Genomic DNA, 18958 nt, shown 5'->3' with positions numbered 1-18958 from the left:
GATTAACAAACTTATTGGTATGCTTATACCAAAAAATATTCTCAAACAAAAAAATATTTTCATTCAGATCTCATTCCTCAAACCTGAACATCTGTCCAATGTTTAACCTTGTTAGTATAAAAACACCAAGAAAATTAATGTGATTTTTTCATTATTAAATTAACAGAAAAATGCACAGTGAAAATAACATGAATAGAATGATGAGAAAAAGCACTCTTTTTCCTGATGGTGATACGTAAATGGGTTAAAAAAAAAAACTTATGTGAAACAAATTGACTGTAAAAAAACAAACAAACAAAAAAAAAAACTCCCTTTGACCAAGTGGAGACACCTGAGGGTCGCCTGGGTGGCTCAGTCAGTTATGTATCCAACTCTTGATTTCAACCCAGGTCACGATCTCAGGGTCGTGGGATGGAGCCTATACTGAGTATGCAGCCTGCTTAGGAGTCTCTTTCTCCCTCCCTCTCCCGCTCCTATTCTCTTTAAAAAAAAAAAAAAAAAAAAAAAGAGAGAGAGAGAGAGACACCGGAAATACAAACATTTAAGCCTACGCAGAAATTTTGCCCATTACAACCATTTAACTATCCAAAAACTAAAAAGTAAATCTGGAAAACATTGTATAGTGGTTCAGTAAATCATGTGGCCATTTGTAACAATTACCAAAAAAATTGTAATGATGTGAGAAAATGTTTGTTAAGATGCTGAGTTTTGAACAAAGCAGGATCCAAAACCATATTTATAATGTAATCAGCTACATGCTAAGCTGTATTTTAAAGGCAAATAAAAACCAAAATGTTAACACAGACCTATCTCCGGATATTTATTTTTGTGCTTTTCTGTATCCATCCCACTGAAATAGATTTTTAAGCGAAACACAAATCTATTTCCTTTCTGTATAATTAACACTGGCTAAAAAAAAAAATCCCTGCTCTGACAATGCTAAGAAAAAGTTATAACCTATAGATCTCATAATCGAGGTTTTACTCTGTAATGAATAACTAAAACTTTGAAGACAAATTTTTTTTAATGGGGCTGGGCAGGTGGAGAGGACTGGATTCAACCATTTCCTCACTCCATTAAAAAATCCGATAGAGTACAGAAAAGAACAGATCACCTATAAACCAAAAAACTACACAAGAAATGGAAAGGGAAATAATAGAGGAGGAAGTCTAGTTAATATATGGACAGAGGAGGACAGGAGAAACAGAGCAGAGAAAATAACCAGGAGATATGAAATACATCCCAAAGATCCAAATTCCTTTTAGCTCAAGAATGAATGAAAACTAGTCTCCTAAAAAGAAAGGAAAACGTAAATGACCTTGATTTGGGGGATGGGCAGGACCGGTCACAGGAGGGACACTATGCAAAGAAGAGCCTAATGCAAGTCTGAAAGAAAACAGTGAATACAAAAATGAATGCATTTAAAAATTCTAGGAGGGAAATACTGCTACTGAAGTCCTCAACTGAATGAGTGGAGGTTTTTCCATTATACATTCTTCATACCCTCTTCCAAGTCCTTCATCATAGGAACTGAGCGGTTTGTGCAGTAAAAACAGTTTGGCGTGACGAAAATAATCACTGACTTAGAGTCAAGTGGTTGGAAATCAGGTCCTGACTCTACATACTAGTTGTAGAATGCTGAGCAAACTACCACATTCAGAGAATGGGGGTTACCTACTTATTAGCAGAGCTCCTCTGAGTCTCTACTAAAAGAAGGCGCATAAAAACATTTGGGAGCACTCCACCGGGGCACGATTGTAGTGGTTGCTACTCGTGCCCATCAGCTGAAACGCTGTACCGCTATGAATACATTTTCAAGACCACGTCTATTTTTGAGTCAAAAGCCTAATAGCAGCATTTGACTTAGGAAAGCTGGTCAACAGGAGTCAGCTAAAGAGAACGAAAATACAGTGGTAACTGCTCCCTCCCAATTTATCCCAATCTTCTCTGTCTCCCCCAAATCGAAAGAGAGGTTTCTTAGAGATTAGTTCACTTCTAGTACAGCACAGTCTACGAGGGCTTCCAATGTCATTCTGGGCTTCGATGAAAAGGTCCTTTCCAGGTTCAAGATTCTATCATGAGCAAAGAATCAAGCTGTCTGAGAGGGGAAAATAAAATTCAAATGAACAAATTTGCATTCTTAGTCAAACTGGTTCAGACTTTTTTGGCTAATAGTCTAAATTTACACGTCATAGTCATTAATTACACTTATCCACATAAAAAGAGGAAAAATGTATCTATTCAGAGTTATTACTAAATTATGGTACAGCCACACAATGGAACATCAAGACTTTAAAAGTCATGTTTTTAAAACAATTTTAAGGACACAGAAAATGACACAAATGATTCTGGGTTTCTAAAAGGGGGGGTGGGTGGGAACTGGCCCTCCTTTATGTGCTAATTTTCTGGGGAAATGTTTTTTGAGGATATGTGAAAGTTGAAATTGTAAAAACCGAAATGGGCTACATTATGGAAAGAGAGAAGGGATTAAAGTATAAAAACCCTAAGTATACTCTGCTTTATTTTCTTCAGCATGTTTTCTGCCATTCCAAACACATTTTTTTTTCCAAGCACATTTTTAAATTCTACACTTATCCTTCACAACTGAGTTACAATTTTTTTTTCAGATCGTTATTCTAAACTATGGCGGACAAATCATATTAATTTCAGGTGTGCAACAGTCATTTGACAGGTCTACACATGACTCGGTGCTCACCATAGTTAGGTGTGGTCCCCATCTGTCACCATATATTACAATATTACTGATTATGTTTTCTCGATGCTGTCCTTTTCACATCTGTGACTTATTTTAATACTGAAAGTTTGTACCTTTAATCCCCTTCACCTATTTCCCCCATCCTGCCGCTCACTCCTCTCCCCTCTGGCAACTACCAATTTGTTCTATGAGTCTGTTTCTGTTTTTCGTTTGTTTGTTGTTTTTTTTAGATTATACATATAAATGAAAGCACATGGTAGTGTCTTTCTCTGACTGACTTAATTCACTTAGCATGATTCCCTCTAGGTCCATCCATGTTGCTGCAAATGTCAAGATCTCATTCTCTTTTAGAGCTGAGTAATATTCCATTGTACATATATACACCACATCTTCTGAATCCATCATTCTAATGATGGGTGCTTAGGTTGCTTCCGTATTTTGGCTATTATAAATAATGCTGCAATGAACACAGGGATGCATGTTTGGAATTAGTGTTTTTGTTTTCTTGGGGTAAATACCCAGCAAGGGAATTACTAGACTGCATGGTAATTCTATTTTTAATTTTCTGAAGAACTTACATACTGTTTTCCACAGTGGCTGCACCAACTGAACTAATCATTGACAGACTTAAAGCAAATAAACTATAGCAAAAATGTGCCATTCTACAAATAAATAAGAGTTCTATCTTGATTACAACTTTATCTTAGTTCTTTAAACCAATACATCTTAATAACTAATATTAACCATTTCCATTTCTATTTCTTGCCCATATTTTTAAAATACATTAATACAATAAAATAGTTAACACCAATGGGTAGAAAAAGATAAAGGCGCTGAAAACATCGCTGTGGATTTTAGAACCAGTGTACTATGTGAGAGACCAAACTGTCACTCACGTGCAAGAGTCCAAATAGAACCTGAGTATTACTATGTAAAACTCCAGTTGTTCAAAAGGTAAAAGTTACTGATTTTTTTTTCTGCTTTTCAAAAAAATCTCTACATGGGGCTCGAACTCACGACCCCAAGATCAAGAGTCATGTGCTGTCCCGACTGAGCTAGCCAGGCACCCCCAAATTGGTACAGGTTATTTACGTGTAAACACAAGCACATATAAATATATATTATATATGCTATATATGTATATATATATATATATATATATACACATATATAGCATATATATGTATATATAGCAATAAAGAAGACGAAGGAAAAACATGCCAGTGTTAACAGTGTAAGTCAGAAGTGGATTGTGGAATTATGGTTTTTTCCTTTATACTCTTCTTATTCTCTAAATTCACTAAAATTAACATGCTATGCTTTACAATGGGGGAAGGATATTTTTTAATCAACAGAAAATAAAGTGTGGCTACTCCAACGAATAATCTGATTGTAAAATAAAGCAAAAAACAATTTCAGAACAGAACTCTGCACACTAAGCGTGGTGCTAGCAATGTAACATACTACAGATTGCTGATGTTAACCAACAGCCCTATGAAACAGATCTCCCCACTGCGTGGACTAAAAACTCCGAGGTGTCCTAAAAGATACAACAAAGGACACGCAGCTATTTAATGGCAGAGGCAGTAATTTCACACAATGCTGTCCTTGTCCAAAGTCCATACGCTCACCTACTAAAAGAGCCTGATGTCAGCAGGATCCGTTTCAATATATTCCTTACATGTGACATTTAAAAACTTTCCTTATAGGGGCACTGGGTGGCTCAGTCGGTTAAGCGTCTGACCTCGGCTCAGGTCATGATCTCACGGTGCGTGGGTTCGAGCCCCATGTCGGGCTCTGTGCTGACAGCTCGGAACCTGGACCTACTTCGGATTCTGTGTCTCCCTCTGTCTCTCTCTGCCCCTCCGCTGCTCATGCTCTCTCTCGTTCAAAATAAATAAATAAATAAAACATTTTTAAAAAGTTGTTTATAATTTGCTAGACAATATACACATGGTAGTGTCTCCAAATGTTGTGTCAGATAATCGTATCAGAACCTTGCCATGATTTATTGCAAGCTAAACATGGATTGGAGAGGAAGGCTTTGCAAGTGAGGTTCTGAGTATTTTATACATAATGACAGTCCCTGGCTAAATCAGACAAGGAATTTTCCATCCCACAGAATGCATCTGATTCTTCACACTACCCCCCTAGGCAAGTACTCTAACTGAAAAACCTGCGAAACACCATACCACTGAGAAAACGAGAATGGAGAGGCCCACAAAGTCAGACTGCCTCACCAGCCTGTCGGTACCCACGCGCTGGTGAAAAATAAGATGGGGAAAAGATTCAAAAGCTACTTATCAGAACTCAAGGTCTTAAAACAAACGAAGCTTCCTTTCAATAAAGTAAATAAAGACCTGCATAAAGAAAAGGCACCACAAACGATCGAAAGACACGCTGTAGCATGTTTAAGAGAGTGAGGAGAAAGGGCAAGCACAACAGGACATGCCATATGCTAACGACCCTTGAATCAGATTTCTGATAATGTCAGTGACTGACAACTATTTTTTGAGCCTAGCGCACTTGGAAAATGATGAAAGAACTGCTTTGAATTCCAGTTTTGTTTGTGTTACTTGGCTCAAAAAATTAGGAAAAAATTGCCCATTTGCAGTGAACCATTTAATTTTCTGTCCTCAAAATGAGGTTTTTAAAAAGCATTTTTTTTTCACCACTTACTTTTCAAATTACCATCCAATACATACCTTCCTCCTATCGAGTCGTCTTGTGGTTGGGCCCCGGCAGTGTTCCTCTGTGAACGTCGCAGTGACCCCCCTGGATTGTTATTAGGCCGGTTGGACATTGGCACCTCTCTCTTGAAGGGACATACCCTTTCTAGACACTACCATTCACTGAAAGGAAAAGAAAAATGAGAAAAAATTATCAGCTATATGTGGTACACCACAGAAACCAGATAAGGGGCAACAAAGATGAAGGGGAAATTTCAGGTCAGCAATTTATACGGCCAAACTGATGCTACATTGTCTTATCTGAAATCTGAGTAATGTCATATAAGATGTCAGGAATATACCAAATTCAAGGCATGTGGTCCAGAGCCCAGCACATAAAATTAACATAGATTTCTCATGGAACACCCAGGAAATTCTCAATTCAAAGAAAACAGGGCACAAGCAGAAATTTGTCTTTGCTTCTCCATTTCTTATAGTGTGTAGGAAAGGGCACTACACCCAGCATCAGAACACTCTGGCTCAAGTCCTGTGACAGAACAGGTATTAAAGGGGTCTGTCTGCCTTTGTACAAATCAGAGCCTCCAGCCTCCAACTCCTCAGCCACAGAATAAACAACATGTCATGCCTACTTCACAGTATTGCTGTGAATAACAAATGACATCATAAATGCAAAGGAAACTGTAACACTATGGAGAAATGAGGAGAAAGGGGCTGAAGTCCAGTGAACTAAGAAATGGTCCCAGATATCCTGGATTTCAACATTAGCTGTGCTGGCTGTGACCTTGGACAAGACACTTAATCTCTCGATTTCTTTTTACCTCTTCTGTGAAATCAGTGTATCACCTATCCCACAGAGTCGTTAGCAATACGATATTGAGAACATAATTCACAAATATAACAATTTAACTCGAAACACAGTTCTTAATCAATGTGAACTTTCTATTAGAAATTTATTATGTAGAAAAAATGCTGATACCCAAAGAAAATCAAGTTAACTGATAGACAGGCCCTTATCACCATCATAGAAAGAACCACAATTTGTGTAAATCAAATCTTCACAATTTTTCTTAAGCCTCCAGTCAAACTCCAACTAGGGTTCTTTCATTCTGTTTACTGGGGAGGGAAAAGAACGCATGTGACATCACAGGACACAGTGCCAAAGACAATGCAAATTACTCACGACTAAATCTATTACTGGATTTTGTTTTAAGAGCTTCCATGCTCTAGAACAAGAAGTGGGTTCTCTTTGGAGTTACATATTGACCCAATTCAGCAGCAGAAAAAGATGGTTTCTGTCACATATGCCCACATCATCATCAATATACTAAATAAACTCTGGTCAGAAAGTTCAAATTACTCATGTACTAACTGTCAATTTTGGAAATAAAAAACAGGGAACAGTACAAACCACTGAGAGAGAAAGACTGAATTTACATGTATCAATGTGGAAAGATCTCCCCCAAGATATATTAGAGGGTAAACACTATAAAACTCCTGGCTGTGTGTATGCAGATTTAAAAGACTGCATATGTATCCTTATCTATTGTCTACACATTGCAAACTTAATACTGCTTGCCTTTCAGAAAGAGGACCTGGGGTCTGAGGTCTGAGATGAAAAGAGTCACTGTTGTTATCTACCAGAATAAACCATAATAACAATAAACCACAATAAGCCATGAGGTAGGTCACTCTAGCAGAACAGTTAGAAATGCACGGCTCTCGGCTCTCGAGTCAAACTGCCTCTGGCTGAGTTTGAGTCCTGACTCTACGAGCACCAAGTTGTGTGGCCTTGTACATACACTTCTCTGCTTCAGTCTACCAAACGGGGATAAAGAACTTACCTCATAGAGCGGTTGGGAGGACTAAGTGACAAATCCACGCAAACCACTTACCACGGTGCCTACGCTATTCCGAGGGCTCAGTACATATTAACTATTACTCTTATTACTATAGATGCTTATCGCAAATAAATACGACCCTTGTGGCCAAATAATGCATTGGGGGAAACTTCATAAAAACCACTATCAAGGTGAGTCTTACATTTCTAGAGATAGAGTTTCAAAGTGAATTTTGCTATAAACACAATCAATAGCGCTTTTAAGTAAGGATTAATTCCACAATAACCTGAGAAGTTTTGTCAAAATATGAATGCCCGGCTTCTGCCCTCAGAGATTCTGATTCTGTGGGGACAAGGACCGGAAACATTTTGAAAGACCTCTCCTGGCAGTACCGCACCCGCGAACAACCGCACCCTATTCAGGAATTAAGCAAAAGCCATTCTATCTCAGGATTCGCCCAAGAAGCTTTACTAATTCAAACATCACAGTGCCATTTCACTTGGACCCTCAACAGCATGGAAACAAGAGAAGAGCAAGCTACTGCTGCCTTCACTTTGAAAAGCAAAGAAGACTGTTAGCGACCAAGACTGGTAGGTCTCACTAGCCTGAAATGCACACTGTAGGTCACGGGATGTTAAGTCATTCAAAGGGATCGAAGCGACACTGGTCATTCGGACCCGCAGTTACCGAAGGCACCTTAACAACACTCCCGACTTCTTCTGAGTTTGTCCACCAGTACCGGTGACCGTTACCATCACCAGCCCACGGCCTGTTCACAGATAACTCTTGCTAAAGACAGAAAGGGTGGTGGCAAATAAGAAGACAGTTATTTACCCAAGTGCTAACTGTTTTTTAAGGAAAGCTGCCAGGCTCTGTTCAACTCTGGAGTACGAAACCCCAAAAAGTAAATCTATGATTAACATAAAATATATACAGGACCTCCCCCTCTGCCAGATTACCAATAAATCCAAAGCTGGAAGGGACCATCCAGGGCGACCAACTTAACCCTTTACCAATCCAAAAAAGTTCAAGCCATCTGTTGAGGATCTAGTCCTCTGAATCTGACACTGAGATCTATCCCTTCCGGAGATCACCACTACCTCAGCTTCAACCAAACTGAACTCCTCTCGCTCCAGGTAAGAGCCCAAATATTTTCACCATACAGTGATTTTTTTCCTTCTTGTTATACTCTTATGCCTACTGCATTTTATTAACTAAATTTTAAAACACACATGTGTGAGTTACACCAATATAGAAACTATATCATAGCTATAATTTGTGTTTTAAGAACCTGAAATGAGTATGAACTCAAAAGATTCCATCTTAAAGCTGAAACTATAAGTTTTAAGTCCAACCTGTTAATAACCCTATCAGGTCCTGAAACATCCTACTCTTCTAACATACTAACTTCATTTCTGTGAAAATAATCACATAAAACCTCTGATATTAAATCCCAAAATATTCAAATAAAATAGATGGCATATAGGACTCTGACCTCAACGGGAAAAGCATAAAAACACTAATGGGTATGTTCACGACTATAAAACTCACGATGACTTTGTTCCCAGCTAAGTGGCCAACAAACTTACTCATTGTTCAGGTTAAACAGCATTTGAATTTTATGTGAAAAGTACTTAGCTCTTCAGGCAAATAGAACTCTTTCAGGAAATCCAGAATGGCATATTAATCTATACTTTAAAATGCACTCTTAAAATTTTAAAAGAAGGATATTCTTTCAAGGAAATTTCAACTGTAGTCATTCTGGAAACTGATTTCCCTCTAATTCTGCTAATTCAAAATCACAGAAAAGAGATTAAGACTGGGGGGGGGGGGGGGGCGGGGAGGGAGGGAGATTAAAAAAAAAAAAAAGATTCAGGAGCACCTGGGTGGCACAGTTGGTTAAGCATCTCTTGAATTGCAGCTCAGGTCATGATCTCACAGTTCATGAGATCGAGCCCCACACCTGGCTCTGTGGTGACAGCACTGAGCTTGCTTGGGATTCTCTCCCTCTCTCTGCCCCTCCCCCGCTCTCTCTCCTCTTTCAAAATAAATAAACTTTAACAGAGAAAATAAAATGAAATAAACCAACCACTCACTTAGTGTAAAGCTCAGAACACCAAGAGAAATGGATTACAAAAATTAACTTCAGGACGTAGTAGTTCTTCCTAATCATGGCCAAGTATGAAAGGAAAATACGAAAAGGAATACCACAGAGGTTCGTTAGTACTTATGCAGAATTTTTATCACACGAAGGACATCTGACAGACTGGAAAACCAATCTCCAACTTAGTAACCCAGAACAGGGAGCTAGCTAATTCATAAGTGTCATCACTACCTATTACCTATTTAAGAGGCGACACCGAAACTAAAAAAAGCTGCATTATTTCACAGTAAAGATGGTAACATTTTAAAAAGCTACAATCTATGTCCCACACACAATGTCTGCAGAAAAGTTTTCCGCATCCAGAACTGACACTGAAAGTGAATCTATTTATCTGCTGTCTCCCCCGCACCCCATTTCTTAGGCACTCTATTTAGACGTGGGCCTGCAAAGGGCACTTGGTTTGGCTTCAGATTCTGAAACTAGAGTTTAATAACACCAGTGATGAACACAACTGCGTGACACTTTACTCCTCTGTTTATTCTATTAAGCAAAATTTAAATGTGCCAATGAGCCTTATAAACCATTTTATTATCCTACTTTCCAAATAAGGAAAGGGAAGTGTTACAAGATTAAGTAGCCCCTGTGTGTACGGAGTAAAGGCATATGGACTTTCAGACTGCAGGTAATGGCATCCAGAACCGCAGATGTGAACAACTGCATATACTAGATCAAAACAAAAAGTCCACACTTAGGAGCAGGTATGCGAAGTTCAACTGCCCAGTGGCAGTATTAAACTCCACAATAAAATGGAATAGAAGTCACCCTTGTTTACGGAAACAAAAAGCCATTTTTGCAGAAGAATGTCAAGGACTTCAAACAACACTATCTTTAATGAATAACCTTTCGGCTTCCTGAAGAGCAAGGGGTTGAGAGGTACGAGAGAGACAAAACAATCCCCGCTCACAAGGAGCAGAAATGAGGAAGAAGAGCCACCGAGTACAGGGAAAAGGGCCAAGTGACTTGAGAACTGGGTCAGCTAAGTGTTTGATTCAATGTAGGGGCATCAAACCCAATCCAATGTGATGATGGAATACTGAATGCTGTACAACACACAAAGTAATTTCAAATTATACATTTTAACACTAGAAAATAATATTTAGTGGAAAACACAGGTTTTAAAGGGAAAACTAAAATAAAAACAATTACGGGTAATGTTTATTCCGTGCTTACCATATACAAGGCTAAATGCTTTTTCATTTAATTTTCACAACAACCTTACCAAAAATAGGTACTGGAAATTCACTTCCTTCAAAGAAACTGTGGCACACGTGAAGTTAAAATAACCCTACCACCACAAAGCTAACAAGAAACTGGGTCAGCACCAAACACAGATTTGACCTCAAGTCCATGCTCTTTGTGACTATGTTATATGGCTGAACAAATAAAAATAATTATACATTTACCTTTTTTAAAGAGTCAAAACATTAGAGAACCATGACCTTTCCAAGCTTGGAAGATATCCAGAAGATTCTAATCCTTTCACAGTTCTTTGAAAAAATCATTGTTAACTGCCCAATCCTTAAATGAATTATCAGAAATTATACTAAATGATACAAGAGGCAATATCAAAGGTAATATTGTAAACAGAGAAGAAAAGGTGACTTAATTTTGCCCTTACTCCATTGAGAAGGCTCAGCTTAAAGAGGGCCAAGAAGGATGGCACACAGGAATGAAGAAATCACAATGGAGGAGTACTGAGTAAGTCGTCAGCGCTCAAATACGGGATCTGGGAAGAACTTGGACCTGGAAACAAATCTGATCTGTATCATGAAGGGCCTAAAAACTCAAAATTACTAGTTTAAGACCTACAGATAAGGAGGCAGATCAACTATTCAGCTACCAAACAGATCTAAGGATAGATAAATGAGGGTCTGATAACGATGGAAGGTGAAATGATGAAGAGATGGCAGTCAAAGGTTGAAACGATAAAATCTAGGCAATCAAAAAAGAGAATATGGGTCTGTGGTTATCCAACTTCAGCATGCATATGAATAGAAACACTAATCTGAAATGCCTTTCAGGTTTCTTGCTGTGGTAACAAGGGTTGAAAAGTTATCTAAAAAGTAAAGAAAGCAAATCCTTTCAGTATCAAATGAAACATTAGCAGGCTCACTTAGGAATTAATTTTCTAGAGAAGACTAGCATCAACGTTGCTATATACTATTATTTAGGGGTTCTGACAATGAATTCACCGGTTGACTTGCAGATCTGTGTCTACTGGAAATACCACAGGAACTTCTACAACAGCTGATAAGATAACCCCAAAGAGTGCACCCTGTTGCCCTGTAGGACGCCAGTAAACTTATTCTAAAATCCTTTACCAAATTTCCTTTAAATACCCAGTTCCCCAGATGCTTTTAAACCAGCTTTCCCTAACAGGTTCCCCTTCATTAATTAGTGAGCTGAATAAAATCTTTACTACGTGTTCATTCTATAGTTTTAAGTTCTGCTTTTAACTTCAGAAAACCATAAGAAATGGTAGTAACATTACCCAAGGAAACCAATGGGGCAAAAAAAAAAGTCTAATGTCAAACATGTCCAGTTTGAGTTATTATGTAGGATACTTAGGTGAAGAGTTCCAGCATACAGATGGAAATAAAGATCTGGAATTAAGTAGTTAAGGGTAATGTGTAGATGATAAAAATGATCAATGTGTAGAAGGTGAAACCAAGATAATCAAGGAGACTTCACTTCCTCAATGAAAAGTATGCAACAGGCCTAGAATGAAACCTTAGGAAACACCGAAATCTAAGGAAAACAGAAAAGGAAGAATTCAGATGAGGAGAATCAAAGTATGGGGGATAAACATTGAAAATATGAAACAAAAACAAAAAGTATGGGGAAAAAATCAGGAAGGTGGTATTGCAGACACTAAGTGGAATAAGATAGGCAGAAAGAACAGACACACAAGACGGAACAGTGTCCATCAGGATTTGGATACTGGTGAGAGTTGTTTCTAGAAATGGAGGGGAGGAGAACGTATGACTAAGTTAAATGGACAGTAAATACTAAATGCTAGCCTATAAAGAGGACAGAGAAGAGACAGCCAACCAAGTAAGGGCGGCAGGTTTGACCAAGGCCACATGGTATGATCTTCATTTCTAAAAAAATGTCTTGAACATGTTTATGTCATAAGGAAAAAAATTACTGAAAGGGCTGGAAACGGCATATAGTTTACTAACAATATCCTACAGGAGGAAAACAGAATTAAGAGCATAAGCCTCAGATAAGAAAGGTACATCAATCTCCAAGGCAAGAGAAGATAAATGGAAGCAAGGAAGTACATGCCTAGCTTGACTGAATCTGTGACTAACAGGTATGAGAAAAATAAGAGAGAATGGAGATTTCAAAGAGTTTACCTAAAGTAAAACAGAGGAAGGAACTATGGGAAAGGATGACTGCCCAGCAGCACTAAGAACGTACATGAGAGTAGAAACCATAAACTTATGTTCAATCCATACCTGATGGAATTATCTCATTTATGCAAGAGGATATCTTCATCCAAAGAGTCAACTGCTCAAGAGCCTACATCTATTTAGGGATATACAGACCTAACAGCAGAATCCAGCTCTCCAGAACGCCAGTGGAAAATATACTTTACACATGCTATTCTACTCCAAAAAATTAACCACTTTTTGCTTACTGATCTGTGGACAGCTAATCCATTTACAAAGGGGCAAATAGAATACACCTGACCCACCATGGTCTGAACTCTGAATAACTTCTATACTATACTTTCATTTACAAAGCGCAAATTAAAAACTAAAATGCCTACAACAAACCCTCGATCTTTTAAGTGTCACCCAACACTTACCAACTAAATGCAACACTGGGCACAGGAAGGGATGCCAACACCCCCATTTTACAATTGTAATATGCCTTAAGAATCTACCTTACGTGCCATCTGGCAAGAGTTCACGAGATTAATTTTGGCATTATTCTTACAAAGTATATTATTCGACAAGACTTGAGATTCACAAAGGACTCTGTCAATACATTAATTAGTATATAAGAGACTCCAATATTTCTTGGGTCTAAGCACACTTGATTCAAAAGATTTTTGGACATAACCCAGACACAACAGTTATCTCCCAGAAAGGAGACAGTGTGGTGAAAGCTCTTCATTTCCCTTCCTGAAATCAAGCAAAATGAATAAAAGCTTAAAAATTCATTAAAAAAAACCCACGTATAATGAAGCCAGAGAAAAGTGGACTATACCCTAAATCATAGAAGACAATTCAACAGATACAACAAAATCTATACCAAAAACAGGAAAGAGGTAAAGACCATGGAGTTTTTAAAGAAGAAAAAGGTAAGAATACCTCAAGGGTTTCCATCAATGATCCTTTCCTGGAAAAAACAGAATTGCAGAGGAAGGGCAACAAAAGATCAAAGTGCCTTCTCCTCAGGGGCCAATTTCACAAGCTGCGGAACAGGAGGGAGGTGTACCTACTAAAAAGGAGGCAGGCTCGCCATTTGTGTTTAACAGCACCCTGATTAAACAGGACAAAAAACAGCCTAGAACTGGAGAGAGAAGCAGGAAAGGGAAACAGCAACTCCAAAATTAAGATCAGCTGGGGAAACAATCACCAACCCACCACGCAAAAGGTAGCACGTGGGCTTTGCACTGAGATGATCTGTTCTGCTCAAAAGGAGAATGACCGAAAGCAAAACTGAAAATGAACTGCAGGGCAGAAGAAGAAATCTGAATTGGGCAAACAACTGAAGGAGACAAAAAAGGAGGACATGGGTAATAAAAGAAACAGAAGAAAAAACACTATTGTACAATGTTAAAAACAGGTTATAAAACAGAAAGACAACCTTAAGATTTTAAAAAGGAAAATGCTCTATGCACTACAAATGGAACTACTGTCAAGATTTTGTTAAGCAAAAAAGCAGGTACAGAATGCTGGGCACAGAACACATCTACATATATATTATACATGTAAATAATAACTGGCTTAAATATTACTAATAAAGAATACATTAAAAAAAAAACTTTAAATCATCTACCTTGTTAGAACAGGACCCTTTGATGCCTTTCACATTCTGAACCATGTACCTATTTCCCTATTCAAAAAATTCTTCACACAATTACATATGTTGTAATTTTAACACTTAGTGGGTAAGAATAACCAGGAAAAAAAAAATTAAAATACTAGCCATGTTGAGATTATTTTCTCATTTTCATTTCTTTTAGTCATGTGGCCTCATTACTAAAAACTGCAGAAAAATTCAAAACGTGATTTTCAAAGGTTTCCACACCCCAGATACATGTTTATTTAAAAAAAAAAAAAAGTAATCTGTAATTCAAATCCTGTTTCCAAGTAAATGGAGTTCTTACTGCCTAAAACACAGACCACAAGGAATGACATGCTGAATCAGCCAGAGATCGTGTATCCATCACTGCACCAAAAATCTATTTTGTGGAATACTATACTATGATCGGCCAATTTATCACAAAGAGATACAATCCAGTCCAGCTACTTCTAAAATGCAGAGCACCTCATTCCTTAATATAAATCCTGTCTTAGCTCCTAACACTTCTATAATCCTTCAAAACACTAACAACATTTAATAGAGCATTTCTTTCTTGTTGTTAAGGCCTCAAGATTATAGACTAGAGTCAGCAAGTTTCAGCCCATGTGCCCAAGATGGCTCACAGACCCAGTTTTAACAGGTCTCAATCCTGCGGGCTACCATAATTAGCCAGTCGGTGGTGGGGGTAGAAGGTCAGCTTATCACCAGCATTTTTAGTACATCCTCTTAAAGATGTTCTTTTCTACCTCCCCAGGAATGAAGAGACAAAAGGGAAAGGTTATGGACTAGCTAGCCTCTAAAATCTGATTCCGCTCTCAATTTTGTAACACTCTAGCCTAACATTTTAGCTTTTCTTAAATGGGGTATATTGTGTAAATTCCTCCTCATAAAGACTTAGTAACACCACAATCAGACACAGTGATTATCAAAAGGAAGAACTACTGAAGGAAGGAGGGAAGAATAATCAGTAAAATGCCTCTCTCCACCAGGGATAGGAAGGGATAGGAAGATGCCCGCTGGGTAAGAATCACAGTCACTGAAAGTAAAACGCGAAGTATCCTGTAGTTTACAGAAGGTGCTCCCCATGGATAAAAACAATTTTGTTTGGTAAATGACCTTTAGAACGCATGTAATAAGGCAATTTCAGAGTATTTTCTTCAATACATGTATGTTCTCATCACTGCTGCGAACTCCACCATAATAATGAAACCAGAGAGGTTAATTTATTTAAGACTGCTTGTATTAAAAAGTCTACCTAGCCTGCCTGGCAACAACAAAAAATATTTCAACACTGTGATAATCATGGGTTGGTACCAACTTTTTGAAACAACAATATGTAACCTGTAATCAACAGTGTTAGATCCTGAAGCATTTTCAGGAACAAATACTACTAAGTTTGTGGTTAGGCTCAGGGAAAACAAAACTAAAAAACTTAACTCAAAAGTTGGGGAAACAAGATACAGACTGTAACTTTAATATAAAGCAGAAAAATGCACAGTGCCAAATTTTTGTTTAAAATTATCTATGTCACAGGAGAAAAATGAATTTAAAAAATTCTGTATGTTATAGGAATTGTATGTAAATTTGGAAATAGTCTCAGACAGTATTTTTCAAAGGTTAAAAAAAGCCTCACATTTAGAATGTCATAAACTCGGGGCGCCTGGGTGGCTCAGTCGGTTGGGCGTCTGACTTCGGCTCAGGTCATGATCTCGCGGTCCATGGGTTCGAGCCCCGCGTCGGGCTCTGTGCTGACAGTTCAGAGCCTGGAGCCTGTTTTAGATTCTGTGTCTCCCTCTCTCTCTGACCCTCTCCCATTCATGCTCTGTCTCTGTCTCAAAAATAAATAAATCTTAAAAAAAAAAAAAAAAAAAAGTCATAAACTCTACAGACCAGTGCTCCACATTTCTACAAACAGTAGCATTTTTACAAAACATAAGTAGGTGCTGGAGTGCCTGGGTGGCTCAGTCAGTTTAAGTGTCTGACTTTGGCTCAGGTCATGATCTCATGGTTCTTGAGTTCAAACCCCGCGTGGGGCTCTGTGCTGACAGCTCAGAGCCTGGAACATGCTTCGGATTCTGTGTCTCCCTCCTCTCTGTCCCTCACAATCGCACTGTCTCGCTCTCTCTCAAAAATAAACAAACATTAAAAAATTAAAAATAAATAAACAGGTGCTAAGGACTGCCTCCATAATGAGCCAGAACACGTAACAAACCTATAACCAAGAAAAATATTAAAGCTGTTGGTCCCTGGGCACCTGGGTGGCTCAGTTGGTTAAGCATCCAACTCTTCATCTTGGCTCAGACCATAACCTCACGGTTCATGAAATCAAGCCCGGCATCAGGCTCTGCACTCAGAGCACACAGCCTGCGTGGGATTCTCTCTCCCTCACTCTGCCCCTGCTCATGCTTGCTCTCTGCTCGCTCTCAAAATAATAAACTTAAAAAAAAAAAAAAAAAAAAAAGCTGTTGTTCCCAAACCTAAGTTTTTTTTAAATACAGGTTCCTGGGCCCTATCAGAATGGGGGTAAAGGGAAATCAAAGCTGATTTTTTTTTTAAAGACCCTTACATTATTCCAATTCAGCTAGGTCTGAGAACTGACGCAGGTTACACCATTCTCTTGCTATCATTACACCTCACCTAATCCTCCACAATCTTTACATGACTCTTCTACATCCCATAGCTAAAACCTGCACTCATCTTCTTAGAATCCAGCATTCCACTTCTAGGAATCTCCAGGGAATCTAAAGAAAGACTTGCACAAGTATGCAAGAATATATGTGATCAAGATGCTAGCTGCAGTATGTCCCACAGGAAAAACTGGAGAGAATCCAAATGCTTTCAGGAGGGGAATGGTGAAATAGCCACTCTGCTGCAAGTCTACGGCAGGCCCAGAAGTCCTAAAAACAAAGAGGTAAACATAAATGCTGCACTCAGACGAAGGGCAGAACTCAGTGAATTCCCTCAACAAGTATTTTCAAGCTTTCACAGGCATCGGCATAACCTTTGCCCGGATGGAGCTCATGCTCAATTGGGAAGACGAAGATAACCCAACTATCTGCACATTGTGGTAACTGCCAGGAAAGATGGAATAGGAGAAAAATAGGACAAAGTAGAGAGTAACAGGAAGGGGGAAGGAAAGGTTGACTCATCAGGTATTACTTCTCTGAAGAGATATGTTGAGCTGAGACCTGACGATAAGAACAAAACAGGGAAAAATTCCATGTATTTGTCTGTACATATGTAGGGGGAAAAGTCCATAAAAAGATACCTTAAATGTCAACAGTAGAGCAGAGAGGGAAGCTTCTAAAGGGCATCTATTTCTTTAATTAGTTCGAATCATGGCTCCAGCATAAACCATGTTACCTTGGAGAAATTTCTTACCTACCAAAGCCTTAGTTTTCTCACCTATAAAATGAGGATACCTGTATCTCATTAAGTTATTAAAATTAACTGAAAATTGGGGCGCCTGGGTGGCTCAGTCAGCTGAGTGTCTAACTTCAGCTCAGGTCATGATCTCGTGGTTGGTGGGTACAAGCCCCGCATTGGGCTCTGTGCTGCCAGCTCAGAGCCCGGACACTGCTTCAAATTCTGTGTCTCCCTCTCTCTCTGCCCCTCCCCCACTCGCATTCTTTTTCTCTCAAAAATAAACATTGAAAAAAAATTTTTAATGGGAAAAATGACCAGAGTTATTACAAAAAAAAATTAACTGAAAGTAAAACACTTAGAAAATACAGTAAGCAAACCGCGGGGGGGGGGGGGGGGGGGCGCGGTGGAGAAGAGAGAACACGTACGTACTAAGTTTTAAGAGATACATCAACAAAATGCAGTATGGAAAGTTTGAACACTGGATGGATATTTACAGATCTTAAGGAACTATGTTTTATTATACAACCATGGTATTAAGCCTATGTCTTTTTTAAAAAGAGTTCTCATCTTTCAGAGAAGCTGACGGAAACATTTACAGATCCAATAACAACTAAAATTTGCTTCAAAGTAACTGAGGCGGGGTTAAGAGTATGGTGATGGAGTGGCCAGGAGCTAATGGTGTCAGAGCTGGGTTGTGGGTCCACAGAGCTTCAAGAGACAGTTCTATTTCTGTATGTTTGAAACCCTCCATAACAACAGTCTCTTAGAGAAAGAGTGAGCACTCAAATATATGTTACTATCATCTCTGGAGGGGAAAGGAAGACTGTTGCTTTTGTTTCCAGAGTCATCACCACTTGCTTTTTAAAAAAAATGTCCATTGAGAGTTCTCTTTTATCAGAAATGAGAAAAATTGAGCTTCTGGATATAGAACAAATCATCCTTGACCTAAATGTGTCAACCTACATTTCATTAATTCATCCTTTAAATCCCTGTTGCCCGACTCCCAACTCTAACAGTGTAAGATTATCAAAGAAAACATGCGTCTCAGAGGTGAAGATACAAAAGAAAACAAACCCTGTCCCCCATCCGTGCGGGAAGTGGCCACAGTGACTGGACATCCTCCCACAGTCCTGTTTTCATAGTT

General features: G+C 38.6%; 1 protein-coding gene across 18 annotated transcripts in view; it reads right to left on the bottom strand.

Annotated features, from left to right (window-relative positions):
- Nucleotides 1–18958, bottom strand: part of TRIP12 (thyroid hormone receptor interactor 12) — a 138709-nt gene that overhangs the window by 93106 nt on the left and 26645 nt on the right. For all 18 annotated transcript variants that reach the window (XM_060624038.3, XM_060624034.3, XM_060624040.3 and 15 more), the window contains exon 2: nt 5422–5568. In XM_060624038.3, coding sequence (XP_060480021.1) covers nt 5422–5519 — 98 coding nt within the window. In that variant the 5' untranslated portion in view covers nt 5520–5568. The remainder of the gene's footprint in view (nt 1–5421; nt 5569–18958) is intronic.

This window comes from Panthera onca, chromosome C1 (assembly GCF_046562875.1).
Source record: "Panthera onca isolate mPanOnc1 chromosome C1, mPanOnc1 haplotype 2, whole genome shotgun sequence".
In the NCBI taxonomy this organism is placed as follows: domain Eukaryota; kingdom Metazoa; phylum Chordata; class Mammalia; order Carnivora; family Felidae; genus Panthera; species Panthera onca.
The sequence above is the reverse complement of the archived record's forward strand: the minus strand, read 5'-3'. Positions and strand labels throughout refer to the sequence as shown.